Raw genomic sequence first — 21109 nt, 5'->3', positions numbered from 1 at the left:
GTGATATTCTCCAGATTATTGAAAGAGGCTAAAAAGGAAAGTGCTGGAGTCTTGACCAATGTCTTTGTGTCCTCTGGTAACAGATGAGGTTTTAGAGGACTGGTAAGTTGCTATTGTTGTTCCATTATTCAAGAAGAGAAACAGAGGTAATCCTGGTAATTGTTACTGGTGAGTCTAATGTTAGTGGTAGGGATGCCACTGGAGAGGATTCTTTGTAATTGGATTTGTGAGCATTTGGGGCAGTCAGTGTGGCTTTGTTACAGGGTAAGTTGTGTCTTATTAATTTGATTGAGTTTTTCAAGGAGGTGACGAAGATAATTGATGAAAGTTCCATTGTGGGTATTTAGATTATAGTAAGGCCCCTCATGGGAGGCTTGTCCAGAAGATTTGGATGTATAGGACTACAGTGAATCGGCCATTTGGATTCAGAATTGACTTGTCCATAAAAGACAGGGTAGTGGTCAATGGGACTTATTCTGGTTGGACCTCTGTTACAAGTATATTCCACAGGGATCTGTACTGGGACTTCTGTTGTTTGTGATATAGACAATAAGTACAGAAGTAGACCATTTGGCCCTTCGAGCCTGCGCCGCCATTCTGCGATCATGGCTGATCATTTACTATCAATACCCGGTTCCTGCCTTGTCCCCATAACCCTTGATTCCCCTATCCATAAGATACCTATCTAGCTCCTTCTTGAAAGCATCCAGAGAATTGGCCTCCACTGCCTTCTGAGGCAGTGCATTCCAGACCCTTGACAGATAGACCTCAGTATGTGCGGTTGGGAGACTGTAGGTCTGACACGGTGGTCAGCAGCACAGGAGCGCCGCAGGGAACTGTACTCTCTCCGGTCCTGTTCACCCTGTACACATCAGACTTCCAATATAACTCGGAGTCCTGCCATGTGCAGAAGTTCGCTGATGACACGGCCATAGTGGGGTGTGTCAGGAATGGACAAGAGGAGGAGTATAGGAAACTGATACAGGACTTTGTGATATGGTGCAACTCAAACTACCTGCGTCTCAATATCACCAAGACCAAGGAGATGGTGGTGGACTTTAGGAGATCTAGGCCTCATATGGAGCCAGTGATCATTAATGGAGAATGTGTGGAGCAGGTTAAGACCTACAAGTATCTGGGAGTACAGTTAGACGAGAAGCTAGACTGGACTGCCAACACAGATGCCTTGTGCAGGAAGGCACAGAGTCGACTGTACTTCCTTAGAAGGTTGGCGTCATTCAATGTCTGTAGTGAGATGCTGAAGATGTTCTATAGGTCAGTTGTGGAGAGCGCCCTCTTCTTTGTGGTGGCGTGTTGGGGAGGAAGCATTAAGAAGAGGGACGCCTCACATCTTAATAAGCTGGTAAGGAAGGCGGGCTCTGTCGTGGGCAAAGTACTGGAGAGTTTAACATCGGTAGCTGAGCGAAGGGCGCTGAGTAGGCTACGGTCAATTATGGAAAACTCTGAACATCCTCTACATAGCACCATCCTGAGACAGAGAAGCAGTTTCAGCGACAGGTTACTATCGATGCAATGCTCCTCAGACAGGATGAAGAGGTCAATACTCCCAATGCCATTAGGCTTTACAATTCAACTGCCAGGACTTAAGAACTTTTTAAAAGCTATTATTAATGCTTTTTGAGATAGTGATTTAGATGCATATCATATTTTTTACTGAGTTAAGTATTGTATGTAATTAGTTTTGCTACAACAAGTGTATGGGACATTGAAAAAAAAAGTTGAATTTCCCCATGGGGATGAATAAAGTATCTATCTATCTATCTAATCTACCTTCCTGTTCTTACTCCCAAAGTGGATAACCTCACACTTATTCACATTAAACGTCATCTGCCAAGTATCTGCCCACTCACCCAGCCTATCCAAGTCACCCTGAATTCTCCTAACATTCTCATCACATGTCACACTGCCACCCAGTTTAGTATCATCAGCAAACTTGCTGATATTATTCTCAATGCATTCATCTAAATCGTTGATGTAAATTGTAAACAGCTGTGGTCCCAATACCGAGCCCTGTGGCACCCCACTAGTCACCACCTGCCATTCTGAGAAACACCCATTCACCGCTACCCTTTGCTTTCTATCTGCCAACCAGTTTTCAATCCATGTCAATATCTTCCCCCCCAATGCCATGAGCTCTGATTTTACCCACCAATCTCCTATGTGGAAACTTATTAAATGCCTTCTGAAAATCAAGGTATACTACATCCACTGGATCTCCCTTGTCTAACTTCCTGGTTACATCCTCGAAAAACTCCAATAGATTAGTCAAGCATGATTTGCCCTTGGTAAATCTATGCTGGCTCGGCCCAATCCTATCACTGCTATCTAGATATGCCACTATTTCATCTTTAATAATGGACTCTAGCATCTTCCCCACTACTGATGTTAGACTGACTAGACGATAGTTCTCTGTTTTCTCCCTCCCTCCTTTCTTAAAAAGTGGGATAACATTAGCCATTCTCCAATCCTCAGGAACTTATCCTGAATCTAAGGAACATTGGAAAATGATTACCAATGCATCTGCAATTTCCAGAGCCACCTCCTTTAGTACCCTAGGATGCAGACCATCTGGACCTGGGGATTTGTCAGCCTTCAGTCCCATCAGTCTACTCATCACCGTTTCCTTCCTAATGTCAATCTGTTTCATTTCCTCTGTTACCCTATGTCCTTGGCCCATCCATATATCTGGGAGATTGCTTGTGTCTTTCCTAGTGAAGACAGATCTAAAGTACTTATTAAATTCTTCTGCCATTTCTCTGTTTCCCATAACAATTTCACCCAATTCATTCTTCAAGGGCCCAACATTGTTCTTAACTATCTTCTTTCTCTTCACATACCTAAAAAAGCTTTTGCTATCCTCCTTTATATTCCTGGCTAGCTTGCGTTCGTACCTAATTTTTTTCTCCCCGTATTGCCTTTTTAGTAAAGTTCTGTTGTTCCTTAAAAATTTCCCAATCATCTGTCCTCCCACTCACCTTAGCTCTGTCATACTTCCTTTTTCTTAATGCTATGCAATCTCTGACTTCCTTTGTCAACCACTGTGGTCCCTTTCCCCCCCTTTGAATCCTTCCTTCTCCGGGGATGAACTGATTTTGCACCTTGTGCATTATTCCCAAGAATATCTGCCATTGCTGTTCCACTGTCTTTTCTGCTAGGATATCTGTCCAGTTAACTTTGGCCTGCTCCTCCCTCATGGCTCCATAGTCTCCTTTGTTCAGCTGCAACACTGACACCTCCGATCTGCCCTTATCCTTCTCAAATTGCAGATAAAAACTTATCATATTATGGTCACTACCTCCTTTACTTCAAGATCGCTTATCAAATCCTGTTCATTACACAACACTAAATCCAGAATAGCCTTGTCCCTGGTCAGCTCTCGTACAAGCTGTTCCAAGAATGCATCCCGTAGGCACTCTACAAACTCCCTATCCTGGGGTCCAGCACCAACCTGGTTCTCCCAGTTCACCTGCATGTTGAAATCCCCCATAACTACTGCGACATTACCTTTGCCACATGCCAAAGGTAACTCCCTATTCAAATTGCATCCAATATCCATGCTACTGTTTGGTAGCCTGTAGACAACACCCATTACGGTCCTTTTGCCTTTACTGTTCCTCAGTTCTATCCACACAGACTCTACTTCTCCTGATCCTATGTCCCCCCTTGCAAAGGACTGAATCTCATTCCTCACCAACAGGGCCACCCCACCCCCTCTGCCCACATTTCTGTCCCTACGAAAGCACGTATACCCCTGTACATTCATTTCCCAGGTCTGATCTCCCTGCAGCCATGTCTCTGTTATCCCAACAACATCATAGTTACCCATTCACACCTGAGCTTCAAGCTCATCCGCCTTATTTCTGACACTTGGTGCATTCAGATATAGAATTTTTAGTCCATTTCTCCTCTCTCTGTTTAAATCGCTGCCTATTGTGCTTAACCCAGCTCCCCGATCTTCCATCGGGCTATACGCCCCTTGAATTTTGTTGTCCTTCCTAAATTTACTTATTCTTTCTGCACATTTAACTCCATGTTCCGTCAGACCATCCCTCTGTACATGTGTCCTCCTTATCACTTGTTCCGCCTCACCTTTCTCTACTACACACTTTATATTCCGGAACCGTGTAGTCCCCACCTGTCCTTTATTCTTCATCTCGCTATCCTCTCTCGCATTCTGGATCCCTGCCCCCTGCAAATTTAGTTTAAACCCCCCCGAGAAGTACTAGCAAATTTTCCTGCAAGAATTTTAGTACCGCTCCAGTTCAGGTGTAAACCGTCCCGTCGGAACAGATCCCACCTTCCCTGGAACAAAGCCCAATTATCTAAAAACCTGAAGCCCTCCCTCCTGCACCATCCTCTCAGCCACGTATTAATCTGTATAATCTTTCTGTTCCTTGCCTCACTCGCACGTGGCACAGGTAGCAATCCTGAGATTGTTACCCTGGAGGTCCTGCCCTTCAGCTTAGCACCTAACTCCCTGAACTCACTTCGCAGGACCCCCTCACTCATCCTACCCACATCGTTGGTCCCTACATGGACCACAACATCTGGATTCTTGCCCTCCCTCTCGAGAATAACCTGCACCTGATCTGAGATGTCCCGGACCCCGGCACCAGGGAGGCAACATACCATCCGAGACTCCCGATCTTCCCCACAAAATCTCCTATCCGCCCCCCTGACTATAGAATCCCCTATCACTACCGCTCTCTTCTCTTCCCTCCTCCCCTTCCTAATCGAGGGTCCAACCTCAGTGCCAGAGACAGGACCACTGCAACTTGTTCCTGGTAGGTCATCCCCATCAACAGTTGATGGGAACGGCCACAGGGGTGCTCTGCTCTCTCTGTCTGCTCCCACTGCCTCTCTTGACTGTCACCCATTTGCCTACCTCCTGTCTTTTCGGTGTGACTACCTCCCGATAACTCTTATCTATCTCTGCCTCTGCCTCCTGAATGATCCGTAGTTCATCCAGCTCCTGCTCCAATTCCCTAACTCGGTCTGATAGGAGCTGCAGCTGGATGCACCTATTGCAGGTGTGGTCATCAGGGACAACTGTGTTGACCCTGACCTCCCACATACTGCATACGGAGCACACCACTGCTCTAACTGTCTCCCCCATTACCTGATCCCAGATTAGTCAGAATAAATGAAAAAAGTACCTACAGACAGTACCTTTTTTACCTCAGCAAGCATGTACTCAGGCTCACTGATTTCCTCTCACCGAAGTCCCCTTGCTCCGAAGCCCGCTGAGCCAAAGCCCAGCACCGACGCTGCCCGCGCCTAAAAGTGGGCCTCTTTTTAAACCCAGCGCTCGCCGCTGATGTCACCCGTGCGTCATTTATATATATAAATGACCTGGATGAAAACATAGCTGGGTGGGTTAATAAGTTTGTAGATGATGTGACACTTGGTGATATGGATAGAAGACTGCCAAAGGATTCAATGGGTTAGAGATCAGTTGCAGAAATGGGTGGAGAAATGGCAAATGGAATTTAATCCAACCAACATGAAGTGTTGCACCTTATGATATCAAGTGGCAAGGGACAGTACTCTATTAATGACAAGACTCTTACTGTGGGATCCAAGTCCACCGCTCCCTTAAAGTGGTTACTGTGGTTGACAGGGTGGTAAAGAAGCCATGTGGCATGCTAGCCTTGTATTAGTCAAGGAACTGAGTTTGAGTCAGGAAGTTAGCTTTATGAAGTTCTAGTTTGGCCTTATTTGGAGTATTACATTCAGTTCTGGTTGCCCCATTATAGGAAGGATGTGGAGGCTTTGGAGAGAGTACAGAAGATGTTTACCAGGTTGCTGCCTGTACTATACCTGTACATGAGGGCATGTACCAAAAGGAGAGGTTGAACAAGCCTGTGGTTTTCTGTGAAGTGGTGGGAGCTGAGGGGATACCTGTTAGAAGTTTATAACATTATGAGTGGTACATAAAGAGTAGACAGCCAGTATCTTTTTCACAGGGTTGAAATATCCAATACCAGACACCATGCATTTTAAGGTAAGGGGTTACGTTCAAAGGACATGTGTGGGGTAGTTCTATTATGCAGAGAGCTGAGTGTCTGGAAATGTGCTTCCTGGAGTGGGAGTGAGGCAAATCTGATGGAGGCTTTCAAGAGATGACCACAGAGAATGGAGGAATATGCAGACACTGTAGGCAGTTAGGTATTTGATTTACAAATTAATTAATTCAGTGCAACTTTGTAGGCTGATGGGTCTTTTCCTATGCAGTACTGTTCAATGTTCTATGTTTTATAGTTTGGTCAGTTGGTTTAAAAAGCATTGATAGATAGATAGATACTTTATTCATCCCCATGGGAAAATTCAACTTTTTTTCCAATGTCCCATACACTTGTTGTAGCAAAACTAATTACATACAATACTTAACTCAGTAAAAAATATGATATGCATCTATATCACTATCTCAAAAAGCATTAATAATAGCTTTTAAAAAGTTCTTAACTCCTGGCGGTTGAATTGTAAAGCCTAATGGCATTGGGGAGTATTGACCTCTTCATCCTGTCTGAAGAGCATTGCATCGATAGTAACCTGTCGCTGAAACTGCTTCTCTGTCTCTGGATGGTGCTATGTAGAGGATGTTCAGAGTTTTCCATAATTGACCGTAGCCTACTCAGCGCTCTTCGCTCAGCTACCGATGTTAAACTCTCCAGTACTTTGCCCACGACATGTTGCAATTATTGAGTTGTGGTGAAATGAATAAAGGAGGGATGTGAAGAAACAAATGAGCTTTGTCCATGTACCTGTAATAGCAAAACAAGTTCATGATATAATTGAGAAGGATTATATGATGCTGTAGCGATGTGCTACACACAGCACTAAAATAACGACACCGAGTCGGTAAACTGCAGTCAAAGTTAATTTTATTCGAACTTCACAGCCTTGCTTTAAAGCCTCCCTCATCCCGCCCCCCCGGGCGCAGATGCTCCAAGAGACACGTACTCACAAACCCCCGCAGGCTTTTCTCCCTTTGTTGCAGACCTGGCCTTTGTGCCTGCACGCTGACTAATTGTGAGCCGGTTCGAGTGTGCTAGGAAGTGGGTCGCCACAATGCTTTTTCTTTCATTTCTGTGGTTTGGCTAATAATGTTACTTAGACCACAGCATATGATTGTAGTTAGTGCTTTTTTGGACAGACCTGATTCCCTGGAGAAGTTGTATAGATTTTTATGGGTATTACCAGGGCTGGAAAATCAGAGCCATGACGAAAGATTGGATAAGATCAATTATTTTATTTGTAATAAGAAGTTGAGGGTAAACTTAACTGAAGATAAAATTGAGGGCTTGGGTACAGTAAATAGCAAGGATGCCTTTCTCTTAACAAAAGATTTGAAAATCAAGTAGCATGTTTGCCGTATTAGAGGGAAGTTGAATTGAGAATTCATCCAGAAGGCAGTAGGAGCTGAAACATTTTGCTTGAAAGGGTGAGAAAGACACAAGTGCTTATCACATTTACAAAATAATTGGATGTGTTCCCGAAGAGCCTTGACTGCTGCAAGTGTAACTACCGGTAGGTTTGAATAGCTCTTTTTTCTTTGGATCAATTCTAGTTGAATGCTGCCTCCTTCCTTGAAAGTATTCCATGATTAAACAATTTCAGAACTGCAGAATGAATAAGACCAGTACAAGAGATGATGCAAATATTGGGAAATGGTCTTGAAAGATATATGCAGACAAAAAGACTTAAACTTGAGCAAAATTTACTCAACTTCTCAGTCATGTGCCTTTGTCAAAGTTTTATTTTTCTTATCACACCCATCCCTTTGTAGTTCTGTAAAACCACTGCAACATTCCGCTTCCAGAATTGATATTTTTATTTTCTTCATTACTACCCCTCACATCTCCAAAATTTTTCTTAAATTTTTGTTTTCCTCCAGTGCAACTTAATGTTTGAATTTTCACAGTGAGTGTTGCCATGTTTATTTGATGATTGGCAGCTTTACAATTGTTGGTTGTCCTTATCTCCTGTCTAATTTTCAAGAAGCAAATTCCTACCTGTGTTGCTCTAGAGCTGGTGTTTTTATTGTGGCAGTACTTCTAAATAACCCTGCATCAATTTATCACTGAAATTTCTCAAGCAAATCTAGGGCTCCTTCATATTTTCCCTATTGATTTGTACACTAATGCAAATGACTGTAAACATTTTTTGAACTAATTTCTAACTGATTGTATTGATGTAATTTGCTGCAGTTTGGATTGTAGATGCCAGTGTATTTCATATTGGCTTTCTAGGATTACTTGAGATAGCAGCTGATGCCTTGGTAAAGTCTTCAAGCAGAAATTCCTAGAAGAAGGAATTCAAAGTTCTTATGTCACTGTCCCTTTCCCTTTGCCAAGGAAATCCACTCATCCCATCCAAGAGCATGTGAACTATACTTATTTGTTTGCTTTATTGCTTTCCTTGGTAAATCTTGAAGATTCTGCACAAGATAGCAATTGAACGCAGGCCCCTTATGATCTAATAAGAATTATTTTTTAATTCAGTACTACACCACAAAGGATAGATCGAACTGGACATAGTAGTGCTTAGGTTTTTATTTCTGTTTTATAGCTTTGTACCTCTCCATTTACAGACCACTGCCTGAGGAGATGTTGCGTTATGCACAAGAAGACACTCACTACTTGCTGTACGTTTATGACAAAATGAAGAATCAATTATGGGAACAAGGGAATGAACTTGGTAATCTCGTTCAACTGGTATGGCAGAGGAGTAAAGAGATTTGTCTCAAGGTAGGTTACAACCTATGTAGCAACAGGTAATTTTGTTATTGCAACTTTTTAAAGAAAAAAACATCAGATGAAGATTATCTGATGCAAAAATTAAATTCTAAAATCCCTGTAATTAAATGGTTGAATGATGAGTTTGAAAACTACTTCAAAGTAATTTACTGTAACTTTATAATTCCTGTATTTATGGTTTTTGTGTGTCTTTCTTTTGGTGAAATGTTTACAAACATTATCTGATGTAATAATTAAATCCTAAAATCCCTGTTAATGAAATGGTTGGATGAAGAGTTTGAAAAATACTTTGAAGTAATTTATTGTAACTTTATAATTCCTGTATTTATGGTTTTTGAGTAAAATGTATACAAACAAAACAAAGAGACAGCTAGGTATACCTGAAAATGTTTTATTTAGCTGGCTAACAGGAAGCGAAGTAGGTGTGAATGTTTTCTGGTTGAGATTTAGCCTATGATAGACTATTGACATTAGTTGTAAGGTCTCAGTTCAAAGTTATATTTGTTGTCACATGCACAAGTGCAATATAAAATTTACAGCAGCATTACAGGTTCATGATGTCACAATACAGATAAATACAAGTCCAGCAGGTAGCATTCATGATTCAAAAACACTATTCACAAAAACAAATTAATTATAAAATATACAGAACTTTCACAAGAAAGAGCACAGTTAGAATTTTTAAAATGTCCTTGTTTAGTGTTAAGAGATTGTGCTGGTTAATTAAAGAATCAAATGGAAATAGCTGTTTTTGAACCTGGTGCTATGGTACTTCAGGAGTTTGTCTCTTTTCCCTGATAGTAGCTGGGAGAAGATGACATAGTTTGGATGGTGGGGATTTTGATGATGGATGTTGTCTTCTTGAGGCAACCCTACCCATCGGTAATACTGATGAAGGGGAGGGATATGCCATTGATGAGTCCGCGACCACTACCCTCTGCAACTCCTTGCGTTCTTGCTCATTCATATTGTGTAAAATGATGTCACAGATCAAGGTACCTCAAACAGTGCATGACGTTTTTTACAAGTTAGTAGAATTACTTGAATGACAGCACTAAGGTTATTTAGTGGTTAAATTTGTTGATGACACAAAAATAAGTAGGCCAGTATGTTGTGAAGAGGACATAACAAAAAGGTTAAGTGAATCAGAGATTTGCAAAGAGCAAATAATGTAAAAATGTGAAATTAATCTGTTTTAACCTTATAGGAAGCTTACAGTCTAAATGATTGAAGAGCTCTAATGCATAGAGGGATCTGTGTGTTCTGGAATAAGACATGCAGAATACAGGAGGGTAGTTACTGCAAGTTATAAGGAAGGACGTCAGCAATGCTACTTATTTCCACGGGAATTGAATACAAAATTGGCATTGCTTAATTTATATGTCATGTAGGACTACATCTGTAATATTACATATAGCATTCATCTCTTTTTTAAGGAAAGGATGATAATGTTTCGAAGCAGTTCAAGGAAGGTTGACTTGACCAATAGATGGAATGAAATGATTCCCTTATGAGAAAATGTTGGACAGGCTAGCCTCTTATTCCTGAAGTTTAGATTGAAACATAAGCTCTTGAAGGAATGTGACATTGTAGTTATGGAGAAGTTTCCTCTTGTGTACAAATATAGAAGCAAAGTTAGGTTGAAGAATAAAGGGGCCATTCATTTAAGGCAAAGATTAAATGTTTATTTTTCTTTCCAAAAATTTCAAGTCTTCATTTTGTCACATACGTACAGCTTCAAGAGTCAGATACCAGAGAGTACCCCTGTGGCTGACTGCCTTAACAATAAGTACTCCTGCTTGGCGGGACGGGAGCGGCCTACCTGGGAGAAGCAACAGTGGCCATGCCTCTGGCACCGAGTGGTAGGGAAAGGAAGAAGTCAGCAGTGATAGGGGACTCTATAGTTAGGGGGTCAAGCAGGCAATTCTGTGGACGCAGGAAAGAAACACGGATGGTAGTTTGCCTCCCAGGTGCCAGGGTATGGGATGTTTCTGATCATGTCCACGATATCCTGAAATGGGAAGGAGAACAGCCAGAGGTCTGGTACATATTGCTACCAACAGCATAGGTAGGACAAGGGAGGAAGTCCTGAAAGCAGACTACAGGCAGTTAGGAAGGAAGTGGAGAAGCAGGACCACAAAGGTAGTAATCTCGGGATCACTCCCTGTGCCACAAGACAGTGTGTATAGGAATAGAATGAGGTGGGGGATAAATGTGTGGCTGATGGATTGGAGCAGGGGTCAGGGAGGCAAAAGAGGTGGAGGTGTGGCACTACTGATCAGAGATAGTGTCATGGCTGCAGAAAAGGGGAAGCCATGGAGGAATTGTTTACTAAGTCTCTGTGGGTGGAAGTTAGAAACAGGAAAGATTCAACAGCTCGACTGGGTGTGTTTTTTTAATAGACCACCCAATAGCAGGGACATCGAGGAGCAGATGGGGAGACAGATTCTGGAAAGGTGTAATAATAACAGAGTTGTCATGGGAGATTTTAATTACCCCTATATTGATTGGCATCTTCCTAGAGCAAGGGGTTTAGATGGGGTGGAGTTTGTTAGGTGTGTTCGGGAAGGATTCCCGACGCAATATGTTGATAAGCCTACAAAAGGAGAGGCTGTACTTGATCTGGTATTGGGAAGTGAACCTGGTCAGGTGTCAGGTCTCTCAGTGCGAGAGCATTTTGGAGATGGTGATCACAATTCTATCTCCTTTACCATAGCATAGGAGAGGGATAGGAACAGACGAGTTAGGAAAGTGTTTAATTGAAGTAAGGGGAAATATGAGGCTATCAGGCAGGAACTTGGAAGCAAAAATTGGGAACATATGTTCTCGGAAATGTACGGAAGAAATGTGGCAAATGTCAGGGGATATTTGCGTGGCGTTCTGCATAGGTATGTTCCAATGAGACAGGGAATGATGGCATAGTGTACAAAGGCTGTTGAAAATCTAGTCAAAAAGTAAAGAAAAGCTTACGAAAGGTTCAAAAAACTAGTTAATGAAAGAGACCTAGAAGATTATAAGGCTAGCAGGAAGGAGCTTAAGAATAGAATTAGGAGAGCCAGAAGGCACCATGAGAAGGCCTTGGCAAGCAGGATTAAGGAAAACCCCAAGGCATTCTACAAGAAGAACCAGAGGATAAGACGTGAGAGAATAGGACCAATCAAATGTGACAGTGGAAAAGTGTGTATGGAACCAGAGGAGATAGCAGAGATACTTAAAGAATACTTTGCTTCAGTATTCACTAAGGAAAAGGACCATGGCAATTGTAGGGATGACTTACAGCAGATTGAAAAGCTTGAGCATATAGACATTAAGAAAGAGGATGTGCTGGAGCTTTTGGAAAGCATCAAGCCTCTTGCAATAATCTTTGCATTATCAATGGGGACAGGAGAGGTTCTGGAGGATTGGAGGGTTGCGAATGTTGTTACCTTATTCAAGAAAGGGAGTAGAGATAGCTTAGGAAGTTATAGACCAGTGAGTCTTACTTCAGTGGTTGGTAAGTTGATCGAAAAGATCCTGAGAGGTAGGATTTATGAACATTTGGAGAGGCACAATTTGATTAGGAATAGACAGCGTGGCTTTGTCAAAGGCAGGTTGTGCCTTATGAGTCTGATTGAATTTTTTGAGGATGTGACTAAACATGTTGATGAAGGAAGAGCAGTAGATAGAGTGTGTATGGATTTCAGCAAGGCATTTGATAAGGTACCCAATGCAAGGCTTATTGATGGAGGCATGAAAGTAAAGAGGGGATCCAGAATTGGCATGCTCACAGAAGGCAAAGAGTGGTAGTAGACGGGTCATATTCTGCATGGAGGTCAGTGACCAATGGTGGGCCTCAGGGATCTGTTCTGGGACCCCTTCTCTTTGTGATTTTTATAAATGACCTGGATGAGGAAGTGGAAAGATGGGTTAGTAAATTTGCTGATGACACAAAGGTTAGGGGTGTTGTGAATAGTGTGGAGGGCTGTCAGAGGTTACAGCAGAGCATCAATAGAATGCAAAACTGGGCTGAGAAGTGGCGGATGGAGTTTAACCCAAATAAATGTGAGGTGGTTCATTTTGGTAGGTCAAAACTGATCGCAGGATATAATACAGTTGGCCCTTCTTATCCGAGAGGGATTGGTTCCGGGACCCCTCGCGGATACCAAAAAATGCGGATGCTCAGTTCTCTTATTCAACCTGTCTCAATGCGGTGGACCTTAGGACCTGGCGACGGAGTTCTGAATCCGCAGTGTTTCTGTTAACGAAAATAATCACGATCACGATTGAAAATAAAGTGGAAATAATAAAGCGATTGGAAAGGGGTGAAACGTCATTGGAAAAGCATTAGGCTACAGTTGGTCAACGATCAGAACAATTTTAAAGGATAAAGTGAGAAAGACCCTGCCCGATGAAAACTACAGTTATTACTGAGCAATGCAGTGGTTTAATTATTGGGTTTTGGGTTTTTGATCCTCCACATCAACCCACCACGGATGGACAGCGCGCTCGGGAGCGATCTGTCACTGGATCACCCGGTACTAAAACATACGTTTCTTAAGAGTTTTATATGCATAGAAAGGTAAAACATATACTATATACTAAGACAAATGTTTGACTAACTGTCACTAAATAATACCAGATGTACCTGTTCCGAACTTCCATTTTTTTTCCCGATCCTGATCCACAATAACCTACGCACATCCTCCCGTATACTTTAAATCATCTCTAGATTACTTATAATACCTAATACAATGTAAATGCTATGTAAAATAGTTCTTATACTGTATTGTTTAGGGAATAATGACAAGAAAAAAATCCACACATGCTCGAACAACAAGTGCTGGAAGGGCACTTCCGGGTTTTTTCGATCTGTGGTTGGTTGAATTCGCGCATGCGGAACTCGCAGATAAAGTAGGCCGACTGTACAGATCTACAATCCCTTATCCAAAATCCTTGAGGCCAGTTGCATTTTGGAATTCAGAATTTTTTGGATTTCAGAATCCCTCCTTATTGGTTCCAGGACCCCCGACAGATACCAAAAACCACATATGCTCAAGTCCTTATTTAATCTGTCTCAGTGTGGGTGGAGTGTAGGACCCGGCAGAGCTCCAGACCTACGCACATCCTCCCATATACTTTAAATCATCTCTAGATTACTTATAATACCTAATACAATGTAAATGCTATCTAAATAGTTGTTATACTGTATTGTTTAGGAAATAATGGCAAGAATTTTTTTTAATTTCCAACAAATAAATTCAGTAAAACATAAAAATATACAGCTTCAAACGAACCGAATCAAACACATGGTAAATGACTTACTGGAATAAATGTAGAACGTCACTGTCACTATAAAACTTCAGTTACTTGTCTTTCTGTTTCTTTAACTCATATAGAGTGGTAGTTCTGACACCTTACCTTCAGTAAGACGTCACACAGACACACCACAATCAAGCTTCTGCAATAACTCCACTTACTGCGTTATTGATAATGATAGATGCTTCCTTCTCTTTTTCTCATTGTTACCCATAGGGGTATCTGCAGCTCTTTTTGACATTTTCACAGTGAAATTAAACACAAAGTCAACAGTGAACACAAAGTATCAGTGAACAGCAAATGCACGTGTAACCAGTACGAGCGCTGAGCCACAACTGACGTCTGGCGACCTCTGCTAGTGCTGCCACGTCACACCTGAGTGATGTCAGCTGTTGGCGAAGAAAAACTTCGGTTTTCGGAGCTTTTGGATTTCAGAATTTCAGATAAAGGATTGTGGATTAATGGTAAAACTCCTGGCAGTGTGGAGGATCAAAGGGATCTTGGGGTCTGTGTCCATAGGACAGTCAAAGCTGCTGCACATGTTGACTCTGTGGTTAAGAATTGGCCTTCATCAAATGTGGGATTGAGTTTAAGAGTGAAGAGTAATGTTACAGCTATATAGGACCCTGGTCAGACCCCACATGGAGTACTGTGCTTAGTTCTGGTCACCTCACCACAGGAGGGATATGGAAACTATGTAAGGGGTACAGAGCAGATTTACAAAGAGGTTGCTTGGATTGGGGATCATGCCTTATGAGAATAGGTTGAGTGAACTTTTCTCCTTGGAGTGACAGAGGATGAGAGGTGACCTGATAGAGGTGTATAAGGTGATGAGAGGTATTGATCATGATAATCTGAGGCTTTTCCCCGGGGCTGAAATGGTTAACACGAGAGGGCCAGGTTTTAGGGTGCTTGGAAATAGGTATAGAAGAGATGTCAGGGGTAAGTTTTTATGTAGAAAGTGGTGGGTGTGTGGAATGTGCTGCCAGCCATGGTGGTGGAGGCAGATACGATAGGGTCTTTTAAGAGACTCCTGGACAGGTATATGGAGCTTAGAAAAATAGAGGGCTGTGGGTAACTCTAGGTAATTTTTAAAGTACGTACCTGTTCAGCGCAGCTTTGTGGACCAAAGGCCTTGTATTGTGCTGTAGGTTTTCTATGTTTCTTCCTGGAAGGATGATGGAGACAGAGTCTTTGTATATATTTGACAATGAAACTTACAAATAGTCCTGATAAGCAAGAGTGTAAATGTTATCCGAGTTTGACAGGATTGTAAAGTTGAGTTTTCAGTTAGATCAATCTTGATCTTCTAAATGTTGGAACCGACTGGCTTCTCCTGTTTCTAATTTGTTTGTCTTTGATTCCTATTAAAATTAGGTAGTAATAAAAAATTTTTATTAAGATAAAACATGGAATAGGCCATTCTAGCTCTTGGAGCCATGCTACCCAGCAACCCCCTGACTTAATCCAGTTAACCTACCAGCTGGTACATCTTTGGAATGTGTGAGAAACCAGAACAACTGGAGTAAAGCCAGGATCACAGGGAGAACAAACAAACTCCTTACAGCAACTGGCAGGATTTGAACTTGGGCCACTAGTACTATAAAGCGTTGTTCCATTCCATACATATAATGCCATACTATTGATACATTTGATACATACATTGATTGATATGGTCAGATTAACGTTAAGTACTTGGTTACCTGATTCTCAGTGAAATACAAAACATGAAAACTTACTGCATTTAAAGATTCCATTTAATAGACTGAGTTTAATTATAATGCAGATTGGAGAAAGGTTTGCCCTTTTCTAGCTTTCTCTGTATGAATTTTCAACGGTTTATATTTCAAGCCTTGGTACTGCAGTAAGCTCTGCATATATTTATATCTCAACCCAAATGATGCATTCACCTGTATTTTTTCTGACTGCATGTTAATAACAACTTGTAAGTTATTAATGGAACTAATAGAACATTTTTGGTGATCATTTTTGAGTATTTATTGCTTAACCCCCAGTGACTCTGAACCACGTTGTTTACTAAACAATTTCAGAAAGCAGCATTGATTGCTCTGGAGTCTCATGAGATCCAAAAAAACATATATATTTTGCCTTCTAATTTAGAATCAGCAGTGTGTACATGAGTGAGTTTTTTTTTAACCTTTTTTATTAATGAAGAAATACTGCAGGCCAATTTTTACTGAAGAATCCTACCATGAGCTGCATAGGAAGCAGAAAAGACATCTGAATACACAGCAGGTTACAGCATTGAGACTGCTTTACGCCTGGAGGGACAAGGTTGCACGACAGGAGGATGAAAGCACAGGGTATGCACTCATTGCCATTTGCGTGGATATGAAATTGCTATTGTTTGTTAGTATAAACACAGATTTTGTAAGCAGACACTTAACCACTGCTTTTTTGTAGCTTTTGTGTACCATATTTGTACTAAAATAAAATTGAATTGTAGGACATGCACATTTTGTGAAAGGTAAAGTCATCAACTGTCCAATCTCTTCTGAATATAGCCTTTGCATGTACTTCCTTGGGTAACATTATCCTTTCTTAGTTATGCTAGTATAAAATACATTGGTTATATTTCTCACGTGAAATCAGAGTAAGGTTTAATGTCACTGGCATATGTTGTGAAATTTGTTAACTTGCATGATAATATAAAAGAAAGTAAGTAAATCAGTTACAGGAAGTACCGTAGATTCCGGATTATAAGCCGCTACTTTTTTCCCACATTTTGAACAGCTTTGAACTCTGCGGCCTATAATCCAGAGCGGCTAATACATGGTTTTTTTTTCATGCCGCCTCGTAAACATTTTGCCTCGTAACAGTAGACCAATAAAATTGATGAGTAGTTCACAGAGGTCCAATGAAATTGTACGATAAATCAAGCGCACTTTCACAATTAAATTATTGTAAATCAGTCATTTGTACTCACCCTCATCAACATGGAAAATACTCGAAGCAAGACCCGAGCGCGTCAGACCCGATTAGACCCGATCGCAATGCGCAAGCGTCAGACCCGATTAGACCCGAGCGCATTGCGCAAGCGTCAGACCCGATTAGACCCGATCGCAATGCGCAAGCGTCAGACCCGATTAGACCCGATCGCATTGCGCAAGCGTCAGACCCGATTAGACCCGATCGCATTGCGCAAGCGTGTCAGACCCGATTAGACCCGATCGCAATGCGCAAGCGTCAGACCCGATTAGACCCGAGCGCATTGCGCAAGCGTCAGACCCGATTAGACCCGATCGCAATGCGCAAGCGTCAGACCCGATTAGACCCGATCGCATTGCGCAAGCATCAGACCCGATTAGATCCGATCGCAATGCGCAAGCGTCAGACCCGATTAGACCCGATCGCATTGCGCAAGCGTCAGACCCGATTAGACCCGATCGCATTGCGCAAGCGTGTCAGACCCGATTAGACCCGATCGCAATGCGCAAGCGTCAGACCCGATTAGACCCGATCGCATTGCGCAAGCGTCAGACCCGATTAGACCCGATCGAAAACGCTGCTTTTAAGTTAAAGTCGATCAATAACTTTTCCTGGTAGGCTGCAATATATATATTTTTACCAGTCGCTAGGAGATATTGGAATGTTGTTCGTGCTGTTCAGTAAAAAAGTATATGCAACGTAATTTGTGTTACCGATACGTATGTATATTTAAAAGTAGCGGTGCGGCCTAAAATCCGGTGCGGCCTTTACAATTAAAAAATTGATTTTATTTCTAAAATTAGAGCCTGCGGCTAATAATCAGGTGCGCTCTGTAGTCCGGAATCTACGGTATATATATATGTATATTAAACAGTGTCTTTAAAAAAAAAGTGAGGTAGTGTTCCTGGATCCATTTAGGAATCAGATGGCAGAGGGGAAGAAGCCATTCCTGAATCACTGAGTGTGTGCCTTCATGCTTCTGTACCTCCTTCCTTATGGAACCAATGAGAAGGGGACATGCCCTGGGTGATTGGGGTTCTTAATAATGGACGCTGCCTTTCTGAGGCACCGCTCCTTGAAGATGTCTTGGATACTACAGAGGCTAGTATCCAAGATGGAGCTGACTAATTTTACAAATTTTTGTAGCTTCTTTTGATCCTCTGCAGTAGCCCCCCTCCGCCCTCATACCAGACAGTGATGATGCAGCCTGTCAGAATGCTCTCCACGGTACATTTGTAGATATCAAGTGTTTTATGTGACAAACCAAATCACCACAAGCTCGTAATGCAATATAGCCTTCTTTATAGCTGGATCAGTATTTTGGGACCAGGTTAGATCTTCAGAGATCTTGACACCCAGTAACTTGAAATTACTGATTCTCTCCACTTCTGATACCTCTGCGAGGACTGGTTCATGTTCCCTTGTCCTCCCCTTTCTGAAGTTCACAGTCAGCTCTTTGGTCTTACTGACATTGAGTGCAAGATTGTTGCTGCTGAACTAGCTGGCATCTCTTGCTCATGCATGCTCTCTGTTCTCCATCTGAGACTCTGCCAACGATGATTGTATCATCAGTAAATTTATTGACGGTATTTGAGCTATACCCAGCCAAACAGTCATGGGTATAGAGTGAGTCGAGCAGTGGGCTAAGCACACATCCCTGTGGTGTGCCATTGTTGATCGTCAGTGAGGAGGAGAAATTATTACCAATCTGCACAGATTGTGGTCTTCTGGTTAGGAAGTCAGGGATCCAATTACAGTGGGAGGTACATCTGCTGAGATCTTTAACTTATCAATCAGGACTGTGGGAATGATGGTGTTAAATGCTGGGCTATAGTCAGTGAGTAACACCCTGGCACAGGTGTTTGGACTGTCCAGGTGATCTAAGGCTAGGTGAAGGGCCATTGATATTGTGTCTGCTGTAGAGCTGTTGCAGCGATAAGCCCTTAAAACAGAAATTATCCTCATAACTATAACTGAAACTGGATTGGAATTGTTCTGTGTGGAAAGTTGACTTGCGTTTTATTTTTCCTCCACAGCTATGTTTTGCCCAACCACATGCTGATCAAAATATCAGAGGAGCTACCAAAGTAAGTTATACTCCCACTGTAATATGTCAGAGCTGGGTCCAAGCTACAATGGGTGGTGATGGTAAAGTAATTAATTTCACTAATTAATTAACTGAGCAAGGTTATTTAAATAATGGATTGTTTATCTTTTCGTCCCAGCTCCCTAGTTTGTAGAATTTGTACATGCAAGATTCAGAAAGATTGGTTTGGCTTTCCCAGTCGTCCTTGTAACCATTTCCCAAGATTGAGGCCTCTCACATTGTGAGCGCCTGCTATTCTGATCAGTGTTGCCCAGTATAAGAGTGACATCATGTACCTAATAAATGCAGTTAAGTTTGGATTTCTAGGAAGTTTATTTCAGATACTATAAATAGCTTAGAATATAGAAAAGTGTAAGGGTTAAGGAAAGCAAAGGCAGACATGTGTCTTCCATTCTGAACCTACCCATGTAATTTGTACAAAATTTCAATGCTATCCACCCATTTGTCCATTTATACTCAAGACATCTTTTGCTCTGGCCCTGAGTAAGCATGGAAACCTTGAGGTATTACAGTCATGCTGAGAGAAGGATGCCATCTACCCTTCTTAGATATAAGATGCTTTAAAAAAAATAAAGTTTAATTTCTTATGTTTCATAAAGATTATTATTTTATGCAGTCACTTATCACTACCAGAATCTTATTCATCTTTCTGCTCAAATCCTCCAAAGCCTCAAATGTCCCAAGACAGCAATAATACAGAACAAAAAAATGTGACTGACTCCACTTCAGTAAGAAAAAGGAAATGAGAATTGAGCATAGTCTTGGGAAATAGTTTGCTGTAGATTTTACATTACAACCTGCTGAGGTTTAAGACAGCCAAAAGTTGTTGTTTTCTGTATTCAGTGGAAATTTACTGTACCTTCTCCAGGCAGTTTTGATAGGTTTTCCTTCACAATGTTTGATGAGGGGTTTGGTTGGTGATAGTTGGCTTGTAAAAACAATTGTTTTACTTAACTTTTATTTATTTTGGAACATTATAATATTCTGACACAGCAGAATTCTTCCAACCCAGAGATAATCTGACTTCCCTTCCATCCCCAGAGAGCCTCAGGGAATTGTAGCTTGTTGCAATCCCACTCCTCCACTAGTTCGCCAGCAGATCAATGAATTGCATCTCCTGGTCCAACAGGCACGAGATATGCCTCTTCTTAAGGTAATAATCTGACTTTATGGCCTCTAGATGTAATAATCTGTTTGCCTAAGAAACATTGAATGACGTAAGTACAAATTGAAAACTGTACCTTAAACTACCAGTTGTAGTTATGCCTTCTGAACTAAAATGCAGAAATTACTGGCATTACTTTTGTCAGCAAAGGTTGATTGCTACTGGAAATTTTTTGTGTGTATTGGGAAATGATTTTTTTTTGTGATCAACTTATGCCCCGAATTTCTCCTGCTTGTATCAGTGCTTTCAAAGTACATAATTGCCAAATATTAGAAAATGTTGTCACTCAATTCGAGTTGACAGCAACTGATCAGTGTAGAAGTCAAAAGTATCAGCAATTTATTAAACTCAAACAACAGTATTCTTTTAGTCATTTCAGATAATGTGGGCACATTTCTAGAGTCAAAAATTTATGTAATGTCCTATCAATAACTAAGTAGATATTATTTTATTTCTGCCATTATCACTCAGTTTTCTTTTGTTAAAGTTATTGTTCATTGGTGGATCCTGTATGTAATGAAATTTTCTTTTAACTTACAGTTGCAAAAAAACCCAGAAATTGCTTCACTTGTAATGCTTTTTTCTCCAGACAGAATCAACCCCATTGCCACAGAAGACAAGCCCACTAGTACAGGCAGTAAGTATTCAACTAGTTGATAACCACCCAGTTAGCTCCGTGAAACTCTAAAGTAATCAAAGAAATTGTGTAAAATGTCCTCTGTATTTCCTCCAGTTGCCTAGAAAGACGAAATACTTTGTTTTTTTATCGAGTGACCCGAGTAATATAATTCAATGAGATAATCTGATTCTCGC

At 41.4% G+C, this 21109-nt stretch overlaps 1 protein-coding gene across 1 annotated transcript in view; it reads left to right on the top strand.

Annotated features, from left to right (window-relative positions):
• exosc10 (exosome component 10) overlaps positions 1–21109 on the top strand; it is an 82076-nt gene that overhangs the window by 27869 nt on the left and 33098 nt on the right. The window contains exons 11-15 of the mRNA XM_073031665.1: positions 8615–8771; positions 16251–16399; positions 19061–19111; positions 20173–20284; positions 20886–20933. Coding sequence (XP_072887766.1) covers positions 8615–8771; positions 16251–16399; positions 19061–19111; positions 20173–20284; positions 20886–20933 — 517 coding nt within the window. The remainder of the gene's footprint in view (positions 1–8614; positions 8772–16250; positions 16400–19060; positions 19112–20172; positions 20285–20885; positions 20934–21109) is intronic.

Source organism: Hemitrygon akajei, chromosome 29 (assembly GCF_048418815.1).
Source record: "Hemitrygon akajei chromosome 29, sHemAka1.3, whole genome shotgun sequence".
Taxonomy (NCBI): Eukaryota; Metazoa; Chordata; class Chondrichthyes; order Myliobatiformes; family Dasyatidae; genus Hemitrygon; species Hemitrygon akajei.
Note: the sequence above shows the minus strand (reverse complement) of the source record. Positions and strands in the feature narration are given on the sequence as shown.